The following is a 16,648-nucleotide window of genomic DNA, read 5'->3' as shown; positions in this document are numbered from 1 at the left end:
AAGAAGGCCTATTTTATCAGATAACAGATTCTTTAACATGAGAATCAGTTTAAATGTCGCAATGAGTGATCCACACTATAAAATGGAAATGCAGAATGTTTATGCATATTGTTGACAATACACAATCACATATTCGAAACGTGAATGTCCTTAAATAAGAAATGATTCAAGGATTATTAAACAAACGCCAATGCAATCATTCTGTGCCCAGAGGCATATGAGCAATTAGTATGAGCATCAAAGATCAGTTTCAGCTACTTTTTCTTTCCTAAATCAATCAATATTTTTTGGACTAGCACTAGCTAATCTGTTCATTTAATCAATGGTTCAATTGCTCACTCATAAAGACAGTCACTGGTCGCCGCCTTCTGGCTTAAAGGTGCTCTAAGCGATGTCATGTGTTTTTTAGGCCAAAACATTTTTTGTCACATACAGCAAACATCTCCTCACTATCCGCTGGCTGCCTGTCCCCTGAACACACTGTAAAGAAACGCGATCTCTGTAGACACCCCAGGCTCCACACACAGCAACAAAAGCAAACTGCAGCGACCCGCTCCCCAAAACATAACAAACTGTTCCAGCCAATGACCGACAAGAAGGGTTTGGGGGTGTGGTTTGGGGGGTTAGTGTGCGGATGAGGAGGAGGGAGGGTCTAGCTAGCCTCCGTTTTGTTTGACAATAGTTCGAACGTCAACAAGAAGTGATGTCACCCAGGATCGCTTAGAGAACCTTTAATGATGCAAGTTGCGCAAACACGAACAAGCGGAGTGATACAAACAGTGAAAAGTCGAACACATTCGAGGTAACGTTATACAAATATATTACAATAATAATGGCAATATTTAATATGGTGCTTGTGTTGTTAAATTGAGCTTATAGTATCCACTGTCTTTGATCAAACTGAGTATTTCTGTCGATCATTTAAAACTTCTATCGACAAACAGCTGTTTAGATTAGCATCTTATCTCGCACGATGTGCCCGTTAACTGAAGCGTGAAGCGTCACGTTGGAATTCGCGCTCGGCTCGCGCTTCTGTGAACATAAATCCCACTTGCTTTGATTGGACTCAAACATTTTGACATTGACGTGCGGGTGAGTGCTGTAGCAGCTCAGACGAGAAGATCAGTTATCGTTGCGATGGGCGAATCATTCCAGCACCAAATTCGAGTTAATATTAGCCAATTATTTCATAACTTCCATTATATACACTCAACAAAATTTATATATTTGGTGCTGAAGGAGACGGAGCTGAGCTCCGGCAGGGTGTGTTGTGGACCCGAGGAGGCTGAGCTGCGCTCCGGTGCGCTCCGCCCCAATTTAACCTATGGCTGTTAACTGTCGTAGCAATCTTTGTCCAAATGACACATTTCTTCTTGTTTCTACATTCTCCGCTAAATCTCCCAGTAAAATGTCCTTGTAACTGTTACACTCCTCCAACACACACACATCTCCCGCTGGGGTAAACTGCGCCGAGCGGGTGAATGCGCTTACTCGATCCGCCATGTTTTTTTGTTTTGAAAAGTGTCTTATTTTACCCAGAATGCATTGCAGTGTAGTCCTACTTAAGATAGTCAGAGTCTTCAGTGCTTTGTGGAACGGTCTGATGTAGACGTCTATCTGAAGTCTGACTCTCTACTATATCTAAGCCGTAGTCAAAGTCTGTCTTTGTGAAACCGGCCTGGTCTTATTGTGATACCGCTCTTGTTAAAGTGCAAGTAGGTTTGGTAATGAAAATTGCAAACACAGTGTCACTCTCATGTATTCTACAGTCCGTGCCGTGGCTGAAGTGTGTGAAGTTGAAGCAGCTGATGATCTGCACGCAAACTAATTCGGCCCGATTGCTTTGCCAACAAAACGGCTGATGTGAAACGTTCAGCGGAAGACTGCGTTCTCAAGTGTCCTGCCTCGTCTTCAGTGAAACACAAGCGTCACGTCAGGCCTCAGGAGAGGAACTTCTCCACAGACTCCAGGAGCTCGCTGGAGCAGTTCAGGCTTTTGAGGTCCAGTATTAATTTGTCTTCTCTGCTCGGCGACGTTTGCTCCTCTGATTCGCGGCCAAAGATGATTTGTGGCTCCTCGGTGTCTTCGTAAAAAGCCAGACCATTTGTCTGGGGGCTCACAGTGTTGCACTCCTCTTCTTTCACTGGTTCCTCTCCTGGAGTGTGTTTGGCCATGAGAAGCGGGACGGTGGCCATGTTGATGGATTCGGACGCCAGGTCAAGGCTGTAATCCATCAGAGAGCCGCTCTCTGCGACTGCAGGCTGTGATCGACAAAACATGTACATTTATGCATTTGATGCTTTTAGCGTTGAACGTTTGACCCTCATCCTTCCCTCGCACTTTGTAAAACATCTTTCCCTCGCGGGTCAAAATAACCAGAAGCCCTAAAATTATACTTTATTTATTTTGTCCAGAAAGCTTTTTTATTTATTTTTTTCATTTCAACAATATTTTTTCTATTTTTTAATGCAATTTTTTTGGGGGGAGAATTTTTAATTTTTTTATTTACCTTTAAATTACTATATTTTATCAATTTCAACCTGACTAGATTTGACAATTTTTTATTTTATTTTTTTTTATGAAATTTTTTTGGGGAGATTTTTTGTTATTTTTTATTTTATTTACCTTTAAATGACTAGATTTGATCAATAAATAATAAATAAATACTAATTTAAGCACATCCCTCACATTATTCCAACTTAAATTCAAAATAACTCACAATTTCATGCATAACTGTTAATTCAGCTCAAAATATCTTACATTGGGTGTGTTTGCCGACCTCTTGTGTGGAAAAATATAGATATTTCATGACTCCACTAGATGGCCTTACAGGTGAAACTTGAAAAATTAGAATATCGTGCAAAAGTTCATTTATTTCAGTAATTCAACTTAAAGGGTGAAACTAATATATTATAGACTCATTACATGCAAAATGAGATATTTGAAGCCTTTATTTGTTAAAATGTTGATGATTATGGTTCACAGCTTATGAAAACCCCAAATTCAAAATTAGAATATTGTGAAAAGGTTTTCATATCTGTAATCCATAATCATCAAAATTATAACAAATAAAGGCTTGAAATATCTCACTTTGCATGTAATGAGTCTATATAATATATTAGTTTCACCTTTTAAGTTGAATTATTGAAATAAATGAACTTTTGCACGATATTCTAATTTTTCGAGTTTTAGATGTATACCTCTATATGGAGCAAATGAGCTGTTCCGCTGGGTCCTAAAGTCATTTCTCTTCAGTATTCATTCAAAATGACATGGATGAGGAAAGGATGAGGGTTAAAGCTACACCAACTTCAACATTGCACTCAGAAATTGCAGAATTAATTACAAAGAAACGGCAAGTAACACATTGAATTAAACATTTAATTTTAAAGTAACACATACTCTAAATAATCGAAGAAATATATATACAGTGTATAGCGACTAAAGCATAAAACTACAAGTTACTGGCGGAAGAAAATAGTTTTGCTAATAAAGTTAGTAATAACTTTCTATGAAGTTATAAACTTTTCTATAAAGTTATTAAATAAAAAATTCTGCACAGATTAATCTGATGATCATCAAAAACTCGCCTAATAACAAAAAATGTCATGTATCTTATGCCATTGTTGTTTCAACTTGTTGAAATCAATTGTTAAAAATACATTTTGTAAAAACGTTTGGCAACGCTGACATTAGTCATAATGATTGCTGTTCATATCAGATAAGGAGTAACAGTGGGAACTTTATAGGCAAATAGACCAAAGTAGTAGAAACTCTTTATCGTTTGAGGTTCAGTTTTTGTGGCTTCAAGCTACTTACACTTGCGGTCAAAAGTTTGGAATAATTAAGATGTTATAATCTTTTAGAGAAGTCTCTTCTGCTCACCAAGACGGCATTTATTTGATAAAAAATGCAGTAAAAATAGTTAAATATTAGTAATGTAAATCAGCTGTTTTCTATGTGAATATATAGTAAAGTGTAATTTATTCTTGACTTTTCAGCATCATTACTCTAGTCTTCAGTGTCACATGATCCTTCGGAAATCATGTTTGACGCTTGTTGGACACTTCATGCACTCGACTGCTTTAATTACGTAGCGAAGGGGGAGCAATGTTGAAAAATAACCTTATAAAGTTCATACACTACACGGTTGAGTACGTAGTGTATACTTGCATAGTGTGTACTGCGTCATTTGGGACGCAACTAATGGCTGTTTACTGGATGTACAATATATATCGGCCACCATATCGGTATCGGCCGATATATGTTCATTTTTTATGTCATCATTATCGGCCGGATAAGAAAATTTGGCCGATATATTAAAGCCGATAAATAATGTATTATTTCCTTTAGTTGAGACACTTCAGATGCGCACTGTTCAACATGATGGTTTTGAATTGCTTGAAATATGATTGGAATCACTTTTAAAAAGGGAAAATACAGTTCAGTGCAACATGTGCAGCGCAAGTCTGTCATATCGGCTACATAAGAGAACATTATAATTGTGTGTTTGGGTCGTGGCTTTTAATGGTGAGACTTTTGTTTTTGTAATCAGGCTCTCAAAAATGATACGAAAATTTGGATTCAGATTTATCAGCTGATATATCGGTTATCGGCTTTCAAATATAAAGAATTATCGGTTATCGGCTTTCAGATATAAAGAATTATCGGTTATCGGCTTTATCGGCTTTCAAATATATAGAATTATCGGTTATCGGCTTTATCGGCTTTCAAATATAAAGAAAAATCGGTTATCGGCTTTCAAAGATAAAGAATTATCGGTTATCGGCTTTAAAAAATATAGAATATCGGTTAACGGCTTTATCGGCTTTCAAATACAAAGAATTATCGGTTATCGGCTCTATCGGCTTTCAAATATAAAGAATTATCGGTTATCGGCTTTCAAATATAAAGAATTATCGGTTATCGGCTTTATCAGCTTCCAAATATAAAGAATTATGGGTTATCGGCTTTATCAGCTTCCAAATATAAAGAATTATGGGTTATCGGCTTTATCAGCTTCCAAATATAAAGAATTATCGGTTATCGGCTTTATCGGCTTTCAAATATATAGAATTATCGGTTATCGGCTTTCAAATATAAAGAAATATGGGTTATCGGCTATCGGCTTTCAAAGATAAAGAATTATCGGTTATCGGCTTTATTGGCTTTCAAATATAAAGAATTATCGGTTATCGGCTTTCAAATATAAAGAAATATGGGTTATCGGCTATCGGCTTTCAAAGATAAAGAATTATCGGTTATCGGCTTTATCGGCTTTCAAATATAAAGAATTATCGGTTATCGGTATCGGCCAAAACTTTCAAATCGGTGCATCCCTACTGTTTACTGTAATGACTCCTGTGAAGCACACACCTTACCTTCTTCTCTCTGTGCTCTTCCTCTCCTCGACTCTTGTTCTTCGTCTTGCCATGTTTCGTTGGCGGTTTCCTTCCTTCAGCTCTCAGCAGATTTGCTGATTGTGAGCTTCTGAGGATCTGACTCTTTTGCTCCACAGGATCTAATTCTACATCACTCCAGACCTAGAGCACATATATACGATATATTGACACGTTTAACCTCTGACCTAGTAGAAAAGGTGTCAATTAAGAACCTAAATGTCTAGATATACATAAATAAGCAGATTTTAGCGGGATAACTACAAAGTGTGTATTTATAATATTGTATGATGGCAATGTGGACGCATCTTGAACTAGAAGAGTAAGCATAAGTCTCCTCATACACTGCAAAAAATGCTTTTCTTACTTAGTATTTTTGTCTTGTATTCCAGTGCAAATATCTAAAAATTCTTAAATCAAGATGCATGAGTAAAATGCTTAAGATATTATGTCTGTTATGGGAAAATAAATCAAAATCAAGTGAGTTGTTGCTTAAAACAAGCAAAATTATCTGCCAATGGAGTAAGAAAAATAATCTTGTTTCTGTTTGAATTAAGACTATTTTTCTTACATCGTTGGTAGATAATTTTGTTTTTTTTTAAGCAACAACAATAGAAGATAACTACACATCAGCTTTATAAATTCATCAACTATCCATTCAGAAATGTTGTCACTTCTTCTTGAGTCTCTTCATCATTGTCTGACTCCGGTTTGAACATAAAACGCAAAAAGGTTTTGAAATTTTCAGTGCATGTGTGTGTGTGTGCAAACTGTTGTAGCTCCGCCGCCTGCGCCGGGAGAAGCAGCTCATTTGCATTTAAAGAGACACACACAAAACGGTGTGTTTTTGCTCACCCTCAAAAAGTGACAATTTTAACATGCTATATAAAAATATCTGTGGGGTATTTTGAGCTAAAACTTCACATACACACTGTGGGGACATCAGAGACTTATTTTACATCTTGTGAAAAGGGCATTATACCACCACTACATTTTTTTTTAGATATTTGGACTGGAAACAAGACAGAAATACTAAGTAATAAAAGCATTTTTTTGCACTAACCGTGTCTGAAGTGGACATGGAGGAGATTCGCTGGAACTTGGCCTTTGACCCTGATGACTGTCGGCTGAGCATGGGCTCTCTGAAGGACGATTCGCTGTTCGACACCGAAATGCAATCTTTACGTGACGACTGGGCTAGAAAATGCAGACACGGCACCTTCTCAGCCAGCGTGTCTCTGTAAATCAGGGTCAGAAATACACACTGCGTTATATGTTTTGGCACAATTTTGTGTGGTTTGCTGAGGCGTTTGCTCTTGAACGAACCTGTATTTGGAGCGTATGATGGCATAGATGAAAGGATTGTAAATGGCTGATGCTTTGGCAATCACTGCAGGAACTGCCTTTGAATACGGAGAAAGAACGTGGCTGTACCTGGAACATGAAAAACAAGCAAAGCACATTAAATAGCACATTACTATGGCATTGAAATTCATGCTACTAATGTCAGAATTTGTGATCTTCAAAAAATGATCGTCTTTTTGCCTCGTTTTCAGTTACAAATATCTAAACTAATATTTGAATCAAGACATTAAGCAAAAGCAAAAGGCTAAATTGTATCAAAGTTTAGTGAGTTATGCTTAAAACGAGACACGTATCTGTAAATGGGGTCAGAAAAATTATCTCGTTTTTTTTTTAAATTCAGTTTATTTTTCTGCCCACATTGTTTGTTTGTTTTAAGCATAACTCACTAAATTTTTGAGAACAAAAAACAAGACTTAATAGTCTTGTTCCTTAAATGTATCTTGATTAAAAAAATTATACATTGACTTGAGAAAAATATTTTTTAATGAAGAAAAACATTTTTTTTGGCATAAATTCAGTTCTTTTTTATATATATTTTTTCAGACTTAATATCACAAGAAAACATGTACAGTATCTTGATTTAAGAATGTTTATATACACTGCAAAAAATATTTTCTTTCTATATTTTCGTGTATTTTTTCAATAGAAACATCTATATTATGGCTATCACCCCATTGACAGCTAACATTGAACTTTGGAGGGTTTTATAAGCTGTGAGCCATAATCATCAAAATTATAACAAATAAAGGCTTGAAATATCTCACTTTGCATGTAATGAGTCTATATAATATATTAGTTTCACCTTTTAAGTTGAATTACTGAAATAAATGAACTTTTGCACCATATTCAAATTTTTCGAGTTTCACCAGTATTGCAGTACATTGAAAAATATAAGCACTAGTTTCCCATATTATGAAAATATATAATGTAATATATCGCATTATATTTTGCAGTATATTCCCATTATTTTTTGTTCCTTAAGGGTTTGTACTGGAAAACAAGTGAAGAAGCAAGCAGAGAGCGTCCTGAATAAAGCTGAAGACCCCTGCAGTGTGTGTTTACGTGACATGTTAGTGACCTAGAGGTGTTGTTGGCTGAGCGGAAGGAATCATGCATGGTCGTATGTCTATCCTCCAGCAGACTTCATCATTTGCTCTCTCAGAAGTGTTCGCATCTCGCACTATACGCCCTGGACAGTTCTTCTATAAAAGGACGTCTTTTTACCCAGGAATTCTCAGAAAGCCTCAGATCTTCTGCATGGTTTGACTCCCTTTAATAGACTAACACATGAATCAGAAAACTTCTCTGAGAGATTAGATGTTCTGCATGAAACTGGCCATCACAGATTAGGGCAAAACTGAGGAAAAAAAAAAAGTTTGTATGTATATTTAATTTAAAAAATGCAAAAAAGGTCTGCACTCTAAAAATCTTAAACAGGAGATAAAGTTAACAAATGTTTGGTGAAACTCGAAAAATTAGAATATCGTGCATAAGTTCATTTGTTTCAGTAATTCAACTTAAAAGGTGAAACTAATATATTATATAGACTCATTACATGCAAAGTGAGATATTTCAAGCCTTTACTTGTTAAAAATTTTATGATTATGGCTTACAGCTTATGAAAACCTTTTCACAATATTCTAATTTTGAATTTGGGGTTTTCATAAGCTGTGAACCATAATCATCATATTCTAATTTTGAATTTGGGGTTTTCATAAGATGTGAACCATAATCATCACAATTATAACAAATAAAGGCTTGAAATATCTCACTTTGCATGTAATGAGAATCTATCTAATATATTAGTTTCACCTTTTAAGTTGAATTACTGTAATAAATGATCTTTTGCACCATATTCTAATTTTTCGAGTTTCACCTGTATGGATTCGCAGTTGTTTAATTGTTTATTTGCTGTTGGATAATGATATAAACAGCCTAACTAATGACACAAAAACTCCAGATATTGTTTGTAATAACCGCTGGTAGTTACCCGGCCCAGGCGATGAGCGTGACGCAGGCGTACGGAGACCAGGACAGCACAAACACAATGATGACCACGAACGCGATCTTCGCCAGCTTCCACTCGGTCTTGATGGACTGCTGTTGGATGAGGGTGGTCTTCCTCACATGGCTACCCAGCTTCTCCAAATCTCTGGACACAGTTTTCACAAGAATGGCATTGTACAACATTCGTACATAAGGTGCTTAAAGAGCTTGAAGTCTTGGATTTGACGTTTTGAAATATACAGTAACGGTGCGTCAGACAGAGTTACGGCACGCACGGAGATGAGAAGGGTGTGTGTGGACTTATCTAACTCTGGGGGATACGCTGAATAAGCTAAAGTCCCAAAAAGTCGGTGTGTTCCTTTAACACCAAACTTGAAGATACAAAAACTGTATTTTTGCCGTTTATTTTGCGACATAACTTACCAAACATCCAAAACAATTCTGTGCGCTACATTTGCTCATTGTTTGTGCGCAGATATGATGGTATTTTTACCAGTTGAGAACTCACAAAGAGCTTAGAAAATAGGTAGAGGTGTCAAAACTTTGCCAGGAATCCCTGCCAAGTGTGAACACACCCTAACGGCAAACTTGTCCCTCAAAACTGATTGGTTGATTGGAATGTTGTTCCAGGATCAACTATGGAAGTAAAATAATGGCAAATGTTTTTGAAACAAAAAAGCTTGTTGAATTGCACTAAAATATGCATTGAATTAACCTTGTTTGCATTTTAATGCATTGTATTTTTAGGGCTTTTGACTTAAATGTAAACACAGCTTTTGTGTGTTGATCAGCTTTTCCATATACACTCACCTAAAGGATTATTAGGAACACCTGTTCAATTTCTCATTAATGCAATTATCTAATCAACCAATCACATGGCAGTTGCTTCAATGCATTTAGGGGTGTAGTCCTGGTCAAGACAATCTCCTGAACTCCAAACTGAATGTCAGAATGGGAAAGAAAGGTGATTTAAGCAATTTTGAGCATGGCATGGTTGTTGGTGCCAGACGGGCCGGTCTGAGTATTTCACAATCTGCTCAGTTACTGGGATTTTCACGCACAACCATTTCTAGGGTTTACAAAGATTGGCGTGAAAAGGGAAAAACATCCAGTATGCGGCAGTCCTGTGGGCGAAAATGCCTTGTTGATGCTAGAGGTCTGAGGAGAATGGGCCGACTGATTCAAGCTGATAGAAGAGCAACTTTGACTGAAATAACCACTCGTTACAACCGAGGTATGCAGCAAAGCATTTGTGAAGCCACAACACACACAACCTTGAGGCGGATGGGCTACAACAGCAGAAGACCCCACCGGGTAACACTCATCTCCACTACAAATAGGAAAAAGAGGCGACAATTTGCAAGAGCTCACCAAAATTGGACAGTTGAAGACTGGAAAAATGTTGCCTGGTCTGATGAGTCTCGTTTTCTGTTGAGACATTCAGATGGTAGAGTCAGAATTTGGCGTAAACAGAATGAGAACATGGATCCATCATGCCTTGTTACCACTGTGCAGGCTGGTGGTGGTGGTGTAATGGTGTGGGGGATGTTTTCTTGGCACACTTTAGGCCCCTTAGTGCCAATTGGGCATCGTTTAAATGCCACGGCCTACCTGAGCATTGTTTCTGACCATGTCCATCCCTTTATGGCCACCATGTACCCGTCCTCTGATGGCTACTTCCAGCAGGATAATCCACCATGTCACAAAGCTCGAATCATTTCAAATTGGTTTCTTGAACATGCCAATGAGTTCACTGTACTAAAATGGCCCCCACAGTCACCAGATCTCAACCCAATAGAGCATCTTTGGGATGTGGTGGAACGGGAGCTTCGTGCCCTGGATGTGCATCCCACAAATCTCCATCAACTGCAAGATGCTATCCTATCAATATGGGCCAACATTTCTAAAGAATGCTTTCAGCACCTTGTTGAATCAATGCCACGTAGAATTAAGGCAGTTCTGAAGGCGAAAGGGGGTCAAACACAGTATTAGTATGGTGTTCCTAATAACCTTTAGGTGAGTGTATATACTGGCCCTGATAAGCATCATAAATACTGACCGCTTGCTCCATTTCTGTAAATCCGTTTTTATGAATGAATAACTCAGTTGCTCTGGTCTTCGTTAACAGCCGCTTGCGCCCCCTGCTGGTGAGGTCGACTAACAGCTATGGAGATTATCTATCGGTAATCTACTAGTATTCCTGCCATTCCAAGATGTCAAATGTTGAATTTTCTGTCGAATTTGAACCACTGAATTTGTGGAAGCGAATTTGTAAAGCGAAATAAAATGGACTGATAATTTCCTGTCGAATATTGGTTGTATTTTTAAACAGAATGAACATTTTGGAAGTGAAATCTGAAAGGTGAATATGGATTATTGCATTTTTAATAATGAAAACGTCTGTGAAATGTTTTGAATTGAAATATTCACATCTTAAATATTCAACCATGTTGAATTTCAGCCCATAAAAATGCAAGCCCTAAAAATACAATGCATTAAAATGCAAGCAGGGTTAAAGCAATGCATATTTTTTCAAGTAGTGCAATTCAACAAGCTTTATGGTTTCAAAAACATTTGTCATTATTTTACTTCCATAATCAACAAGGATGCCGATCCAGAAACATGTTTTCCTTGGTGAAATCATGTTCATCATGCCAATATAGGCAAGAGTGTGTGCATGTTGTACCTGCTTGCGTTACGAATGGCGAGGAACATGAAGAAGTAGCAGTAAGAGATGATGCCAAGAGGGATGAAGAACACGAAGCAGCAGAGCATCAACGTGTAGCTCTTGTTTGCTGGAGTGGACGTCACATAGTCCCATGTGCAGGACGTCATGAGGCCTTCTGGGATATACGAACCTATCCAAGAACGGTTATAACACAGTGTCAAAGATTGTGGAGAAACTTCACAGATAGCAACAAAATGGCCGCATTTACACTGCATGGTTCGATTTTTTCCTCCCATGTGACACAGAGCGGATATGATTGCAAAACGAAAACGCATGGATTCTGATATTCTCAGATTGATTTCAGGCCTCATTCATATATGGAAATAAATATGAATCGGATTCGTGCATTTGTAATCGGATATTCCCATCAATGCGAGACGTACGTACGTCATTAAAAAAAGTGACTTTTTGAACATTTCGTGGTACAGATATATCTATAACAAATTAAACATCTCTAGTTGACTAGCAGAGTATTGAGTTTGTTCTTTGGTGTTAAATAAGAGTCGATCTGGCGCTGAAATGTGTTGCTTTTGAAATCATCCTGAGTGCTAGTTGCTAGCACAAAAATAAAATGCACACAAACATGTCCCTGTTCTTGATATAAAATCTCTGATGATCACATGTGGTGCTAATGAGGGGAGAAACCTATTCGAACCCAGAACCTCTGACATGCTTAACAAAAGTTCTTCCACGCACTAACTTTATTAATGGGTGTATAGAATTTGTACTATATAAATATTTTGATACAAGGATGAAACTATTGCATTAAAAATGTTTCAATGAATTCCATGTCAATAAATTAAACTCATGTTGAAATTGATTTCTTGATATCATAATGTTATCTTTTGTTCGTTTCGCCAAGTGTGGTGTAAATGCAGATCAGATGTGGGTCACTTTTAAAAGAAGATGTAAGTGGCATTTGTTAGTCTTTGTTAATGTTAATATTAACATTTACTAATACTTTAAGATCTTGTTAACATTAGTTAATGCACTGTGAACTAACATGAATAAACAATGAACAGCTGTATTTTTTTTATCAACTAGCGTTAACAAAGATTAACAAAAACAGTAACACATGAATTGCTCATGATTAGTTCATGTTAGTTAATACATTAACTAATGTTTAATAAATGAACCTTATTGTAAAGTGTTACCAAAAAAAAAATCGGTATTGGCCATCAAGACCTGCAGTGTAAATGCGGCCTTCGTGGAGAATTATATTTAGCTCTTAAAAACGAGGCCATAGTGTCGGCCCAGATCCGGCCCACATCCGGTACACATGGATTCCACACGGCCCAGATGTGGGCCAGATCTGGGCCGACACCATGTTGCTAATATCCCATTGTAGAGATATCAAAATATCAAGAATCGTTGAAGAGAGAATCGCGATGCATCAGAGAATCGATTATTTTCTCCCACACTCATCATATTGTTTTCTCTTTCAAAGGTAGAGAAAATACGTGAGACTCACTCCATCCTATTAGAGGTGCAAGACTCCAGGCCAGCGAGTAGATCCAGACCAGGAGGATGATGATCAGCGTCCGGCGCCCGGACGTCCAGCCGATGGCCTGCAGGGGTTTGGTGATCACGACGTAGCGGTCGATGGAAATGGCCAAAAGGTTGATCATGGATGTGATCCCGAACAGAGCTCCGCAGAAGGCGTACATCTTACAGCCTGCGTGCGTGGAGAAGCAGATACAAGCACGTGTGACATGGAAACAGATCGCAAATGAGTAAGTAAGCAACTTTATATATATATTTAGGGCTGTCAAATGATTAATCGCGATTAATCGCATCCAAAATAAAAGTTTGTGTTTACATAATATATGTGGGTGCACTGTGTATAATTATTTTGTATATATATATAAATACACACACATGCATGTATATTTAAGAAAAAAAATTATTTATATATAAAATATTTATATTTATATATAATAAAAATTATATATAAATCTATATACAGTATATACATGAAAATATTTCTTAAATATATACAAGAATGTGTGTGTATTTATATATATAAAATAATTATACACAGAGCACCCACATATATTATGTAAACACAAACTTTTATTTTGGATGCGATTAATCGCGATTAATCATTTGACAGCCCTAATATATATATATATATATATATATATATATAGTGCATTTTCAAACAACAGACGTTACCCCAAAGTGCTTTACAAAAATGATGACATTAAAATCATACAACAAAACAAACATAACTTATTCAAAAGCTAAAGAAAATAAATACGTTTTTAAATAAGACTTAAATGAGGCAATTGATGGAGCTGACAAACAAAAAAGCTAGGATTCTGAATGAAACTGCGCTGAAGTGAGAAATGAGTAAGTCTAGGGGCTCTATCATACACCCGGCGCGGCGCAAGTGTGTTTAGCTAGTTTCAGCCCGACGCAGTTTTCATTTTCACGTCCTGCGCCTCGTTGTTTAAATAGCAAATGCATTTGCGCTCATCTGTGGGCCGTGGGCTGCTGGTCTGAGAACGAGTGTGTGTTCAGGCGCAGTGTTGGAGCGCTGCTGTTTAGAGGACCTGAAATAGACTGAGCCGTTGACCGACTGAACCGGCTCTAAAGTCAATGGCGCAGTGTTTTTCATTTATTTAAAGGGCGCATTAGTAATATGAGCTTATAGGCGAGTCCACAACGCACGCACACTCTGCTTATTACACACACACATACACAGTCTGCTTATTACACACACAGGGACGCGCAGCAGCCAACAAACGTCAAATATTAAATATAAAAGGATTACAATGTAAAAGATGAATATTGTGTACAGTACATAAAGATATGGTGGAATCTGGCTCGTCCTGTAGATAGTCTGCTTGCGCTTTAACCTCACACACACACACACACTCCGCTTTAACCTCGAGCACGAGCAGATTCGTTTGCTCTCTGGAGAAGCGTCACTTTTTTCCCCTTGCAAATTCCTCCATGTAACTAGCGAATCCGCCATGGCGCAAGCGCAACTGGCTTTTAAAGGGAATGGTAGACGCTTAGATCCTTAAAGGCGTGGTATAATGCCCTTTTCACAAGATGTAAAATAAGTCTCTGATGTCCCCAGAGTGTGTATGTGAAGTTTTAGCTCAAAAATACGCCACAGATATTTTTATATAGCATGTTAAAATTGTCTCTTTTTGAGGGTGAGCAAAAACACACAGGGTTTGTGTCTGTCCCTTTAAATGCAAATGAGCTGCTGCTCCCGGCACAGGGGGCGGAGCTTCAAGAGCTTGCACTGAATGCACTCACACACACATGCATTGACAATTTCAAAAACTTGAAGCCTTTTATGTTCAAACCGAAGTCAGACAATGATGGAGAGACTCAAGAAGAAGTGACAACATGTAGAATGGTTAGTTGATGAATTTATGAAGCTTATGTGGAGTTATCTTATAGTCATTGATTAGCATATTCTGTCATGATAATCTATAAATCGCGTTCCCGGGGGCGGGGTTTATGTAAATTCTAGGGTTGGTGATGTCACTAACCCGGGAGGAATGTCGGTTTGTTGTAAAAACAATTTCTTTAAAAGCACATCTCTCCCTTTGTTTTGAACTTTGAGCGTCGTAACTTTGCAGATGTTGTTTATGCTCAAACAGCAACATTACACACTAACTACAGCTAGAAAAGTGAAATCATAATCAACCACCCCTTTAAAATAGGGCCCTCGGTGGGAAGATTGGGAAATTAGTTACCCATTTCTCCGAACACCCATTCCTTGTACATGCAGTTGACGAAGAAGATCGGCGACTGAGTGATGGCCATGAGAAAGTCACTCACTGCAAGATTCATGATGAAGTAGTTCGGAGGCGTCCGTAGCTTTTTGTTACTGAAAAACAAAATACCTTTTTACATTGTGTTACAATCCCAGTTTCAAAAGCATGTTATGGCCATTTCCTCAGTGCATTAGTAAACTAAATGACTTTGTCCAACCAAACACACTTTTAAACATTTAATGCACAGAATTCCAGACTTTTGCAGTTTTATCTCTATTATAGTTTTTCTATATGCAGTTTTAAAGATGGACACATATCTCTATATACAGTATATGCATTTTTTCATGATGCATTGTCAAACAAGCTCGTCCTTAACCCTGTAAAGCCTGACATGAAGTAGGCCTACTCAGAAAAATTGTTTGAAATGCATCAGTTTATTGAACCTTTAGACACTTAAAAAAGACTTTAAAAAAAAACATGATGGCTCATATTAGTATAATATAGTGAGAATATGGAGGAAAAAACAGCTCAATTTATACCCAAACTGAGCAATAATATGGCCAAAAAGTAAGTTGCTCTGTAACTAAGTTGCTTCCGTTCAGTAAGTGTTCATACTGAAATATTACTAATATAAAAGTTATTCTTACGTTTTTTTTAAATAATAAATCTGTAAAGATTTCTCAGCTCAAAGGATGAGCTAAAGGTGGACGTTTTGCCTTTTACTAAAAAGTCTAAACTATCAATTAGAAAACATAAGGACTGTAGAAGATTGTGTGCGACAGGTTTATCAGCAAAGTTTTGATTATGTTGAGGAAGTTTGTGTATCAGATATGATAAAGCAGAGCTTTATAGTGTTAAAGTCTCCCTGTAGTCAATAATTGTATCCCTTAAAACTCATCTTTTATCACTAAAATGACATATTTAAACGTTTTTTTTCCTTGAAAAATATTGTTCATGCCTTAAAATATCTTGAATGTAACTCGACACCCTTGCCTCATTTAGTATCCGTGGTTCTATGATTATGCAAATGAGCCCCGCCTCCACTCACTCACTCAGCTCAGAGATCCACTGGTTGACGATCACTCGTTGATCTGATTGGTTACAAGGTCGTTTGTGACGTCAGAAACACCAGCGATTTCAAACCGTGTTTTTGAGACTGTCTTTGGTTCACTGCAGTTTTAAGCAGAAAATACTCAGCAATGCTGTCGACTTATGAATTTACACATGGTTTGTCTTAAAGCATATTCAAAACACCACATAGACACATAAACAACATTAAAAACTGGATTTACACCACAGGGGGACTTGGTAGAACAGAGAAACTTCTACACTTCTGCTTAAAAAGGTTCATTGATTCAACACATGGAGTCGGAGATGATTCATCGCACAATAATTATTGTGATTGCACG

At 37.4% G+C, this 16,648-nt stretch overlaps 1 protein-coding gene across 4 annotated transcripts in view; it reads right to left on the bottom strand.

Moving 5' to 3' along the window:
- Positions 1-1,683: 1,683 nt before the first annotated feature.
- The window catches only part of opn4xa (opsin 4xa), a 33,512-nt gene continuing 18,547 nt past the window's right edge, over positions 1,684-16,648 (bottom strand). For 2 of the 4 annotated variants that reach the window (XM_056261424.1, XM_056261423.1), the window contains exons 3-10: positions 15,219-15,352; positions 12,971-13,174; positions 11,458-11,629; positions 8,755-8,916; positions 6,726-6,833; positions 6,463-6,637; positions 5,382-5,543; positions 1,684-2,261 (exon numbers count right to left, since the gene is read on the bottom strand). In XM_056261424.1, the coding sequence (XP_056117399.1) occupies positions 1,941-2,261; positions 5,382-5,543; positions 6,463-6,637; positions 6,726-6,833; positions 8,755-8,916; positions 11,458-11,629; positions 12,971-13,174; positions 15,219-15,352 (1,438 nt within the window). In that variant the 3' untranslated portion in view covers positions 1,684-1,940. Of the gene's footprint in view, positions 2,262-5,376; positions 5,544-6,462; positions 6,638-6,725; positions 6,834-8,754; positions 8,917-11,457; positions 11,630-12,970; positions 13,175-15,218; positions 15,353-16,648 lie in introns of all 4 variants that reach the window. The other 2 variants (XM_056261426.1, XM_056261425.1) reach the window with 2 other exon arrangements.

Source organism: Rhinichthys klamathensis, unplaced genomic scaffold, assembly GCF_029890125.1.
Source record: "Rhinichthys klamathensis goyatoka isolate OS25496 unplaced genomic scaffold, OSU_Roscu_1.1 h1tg000182l_1, whole genome shotgun sequence".
In the NCBI taxonomy this organism is placed as follows: domain Eukaryota; kingdom Metazoa; phylum Chordata; class Actinopteri; order Cypriniformes; family Leuciscidae; genus Rhinichthys; species Rhinichthys klamathensis.
This window is presented reverse-complemented; position numbering and strand designations above follow the sequence as displayed.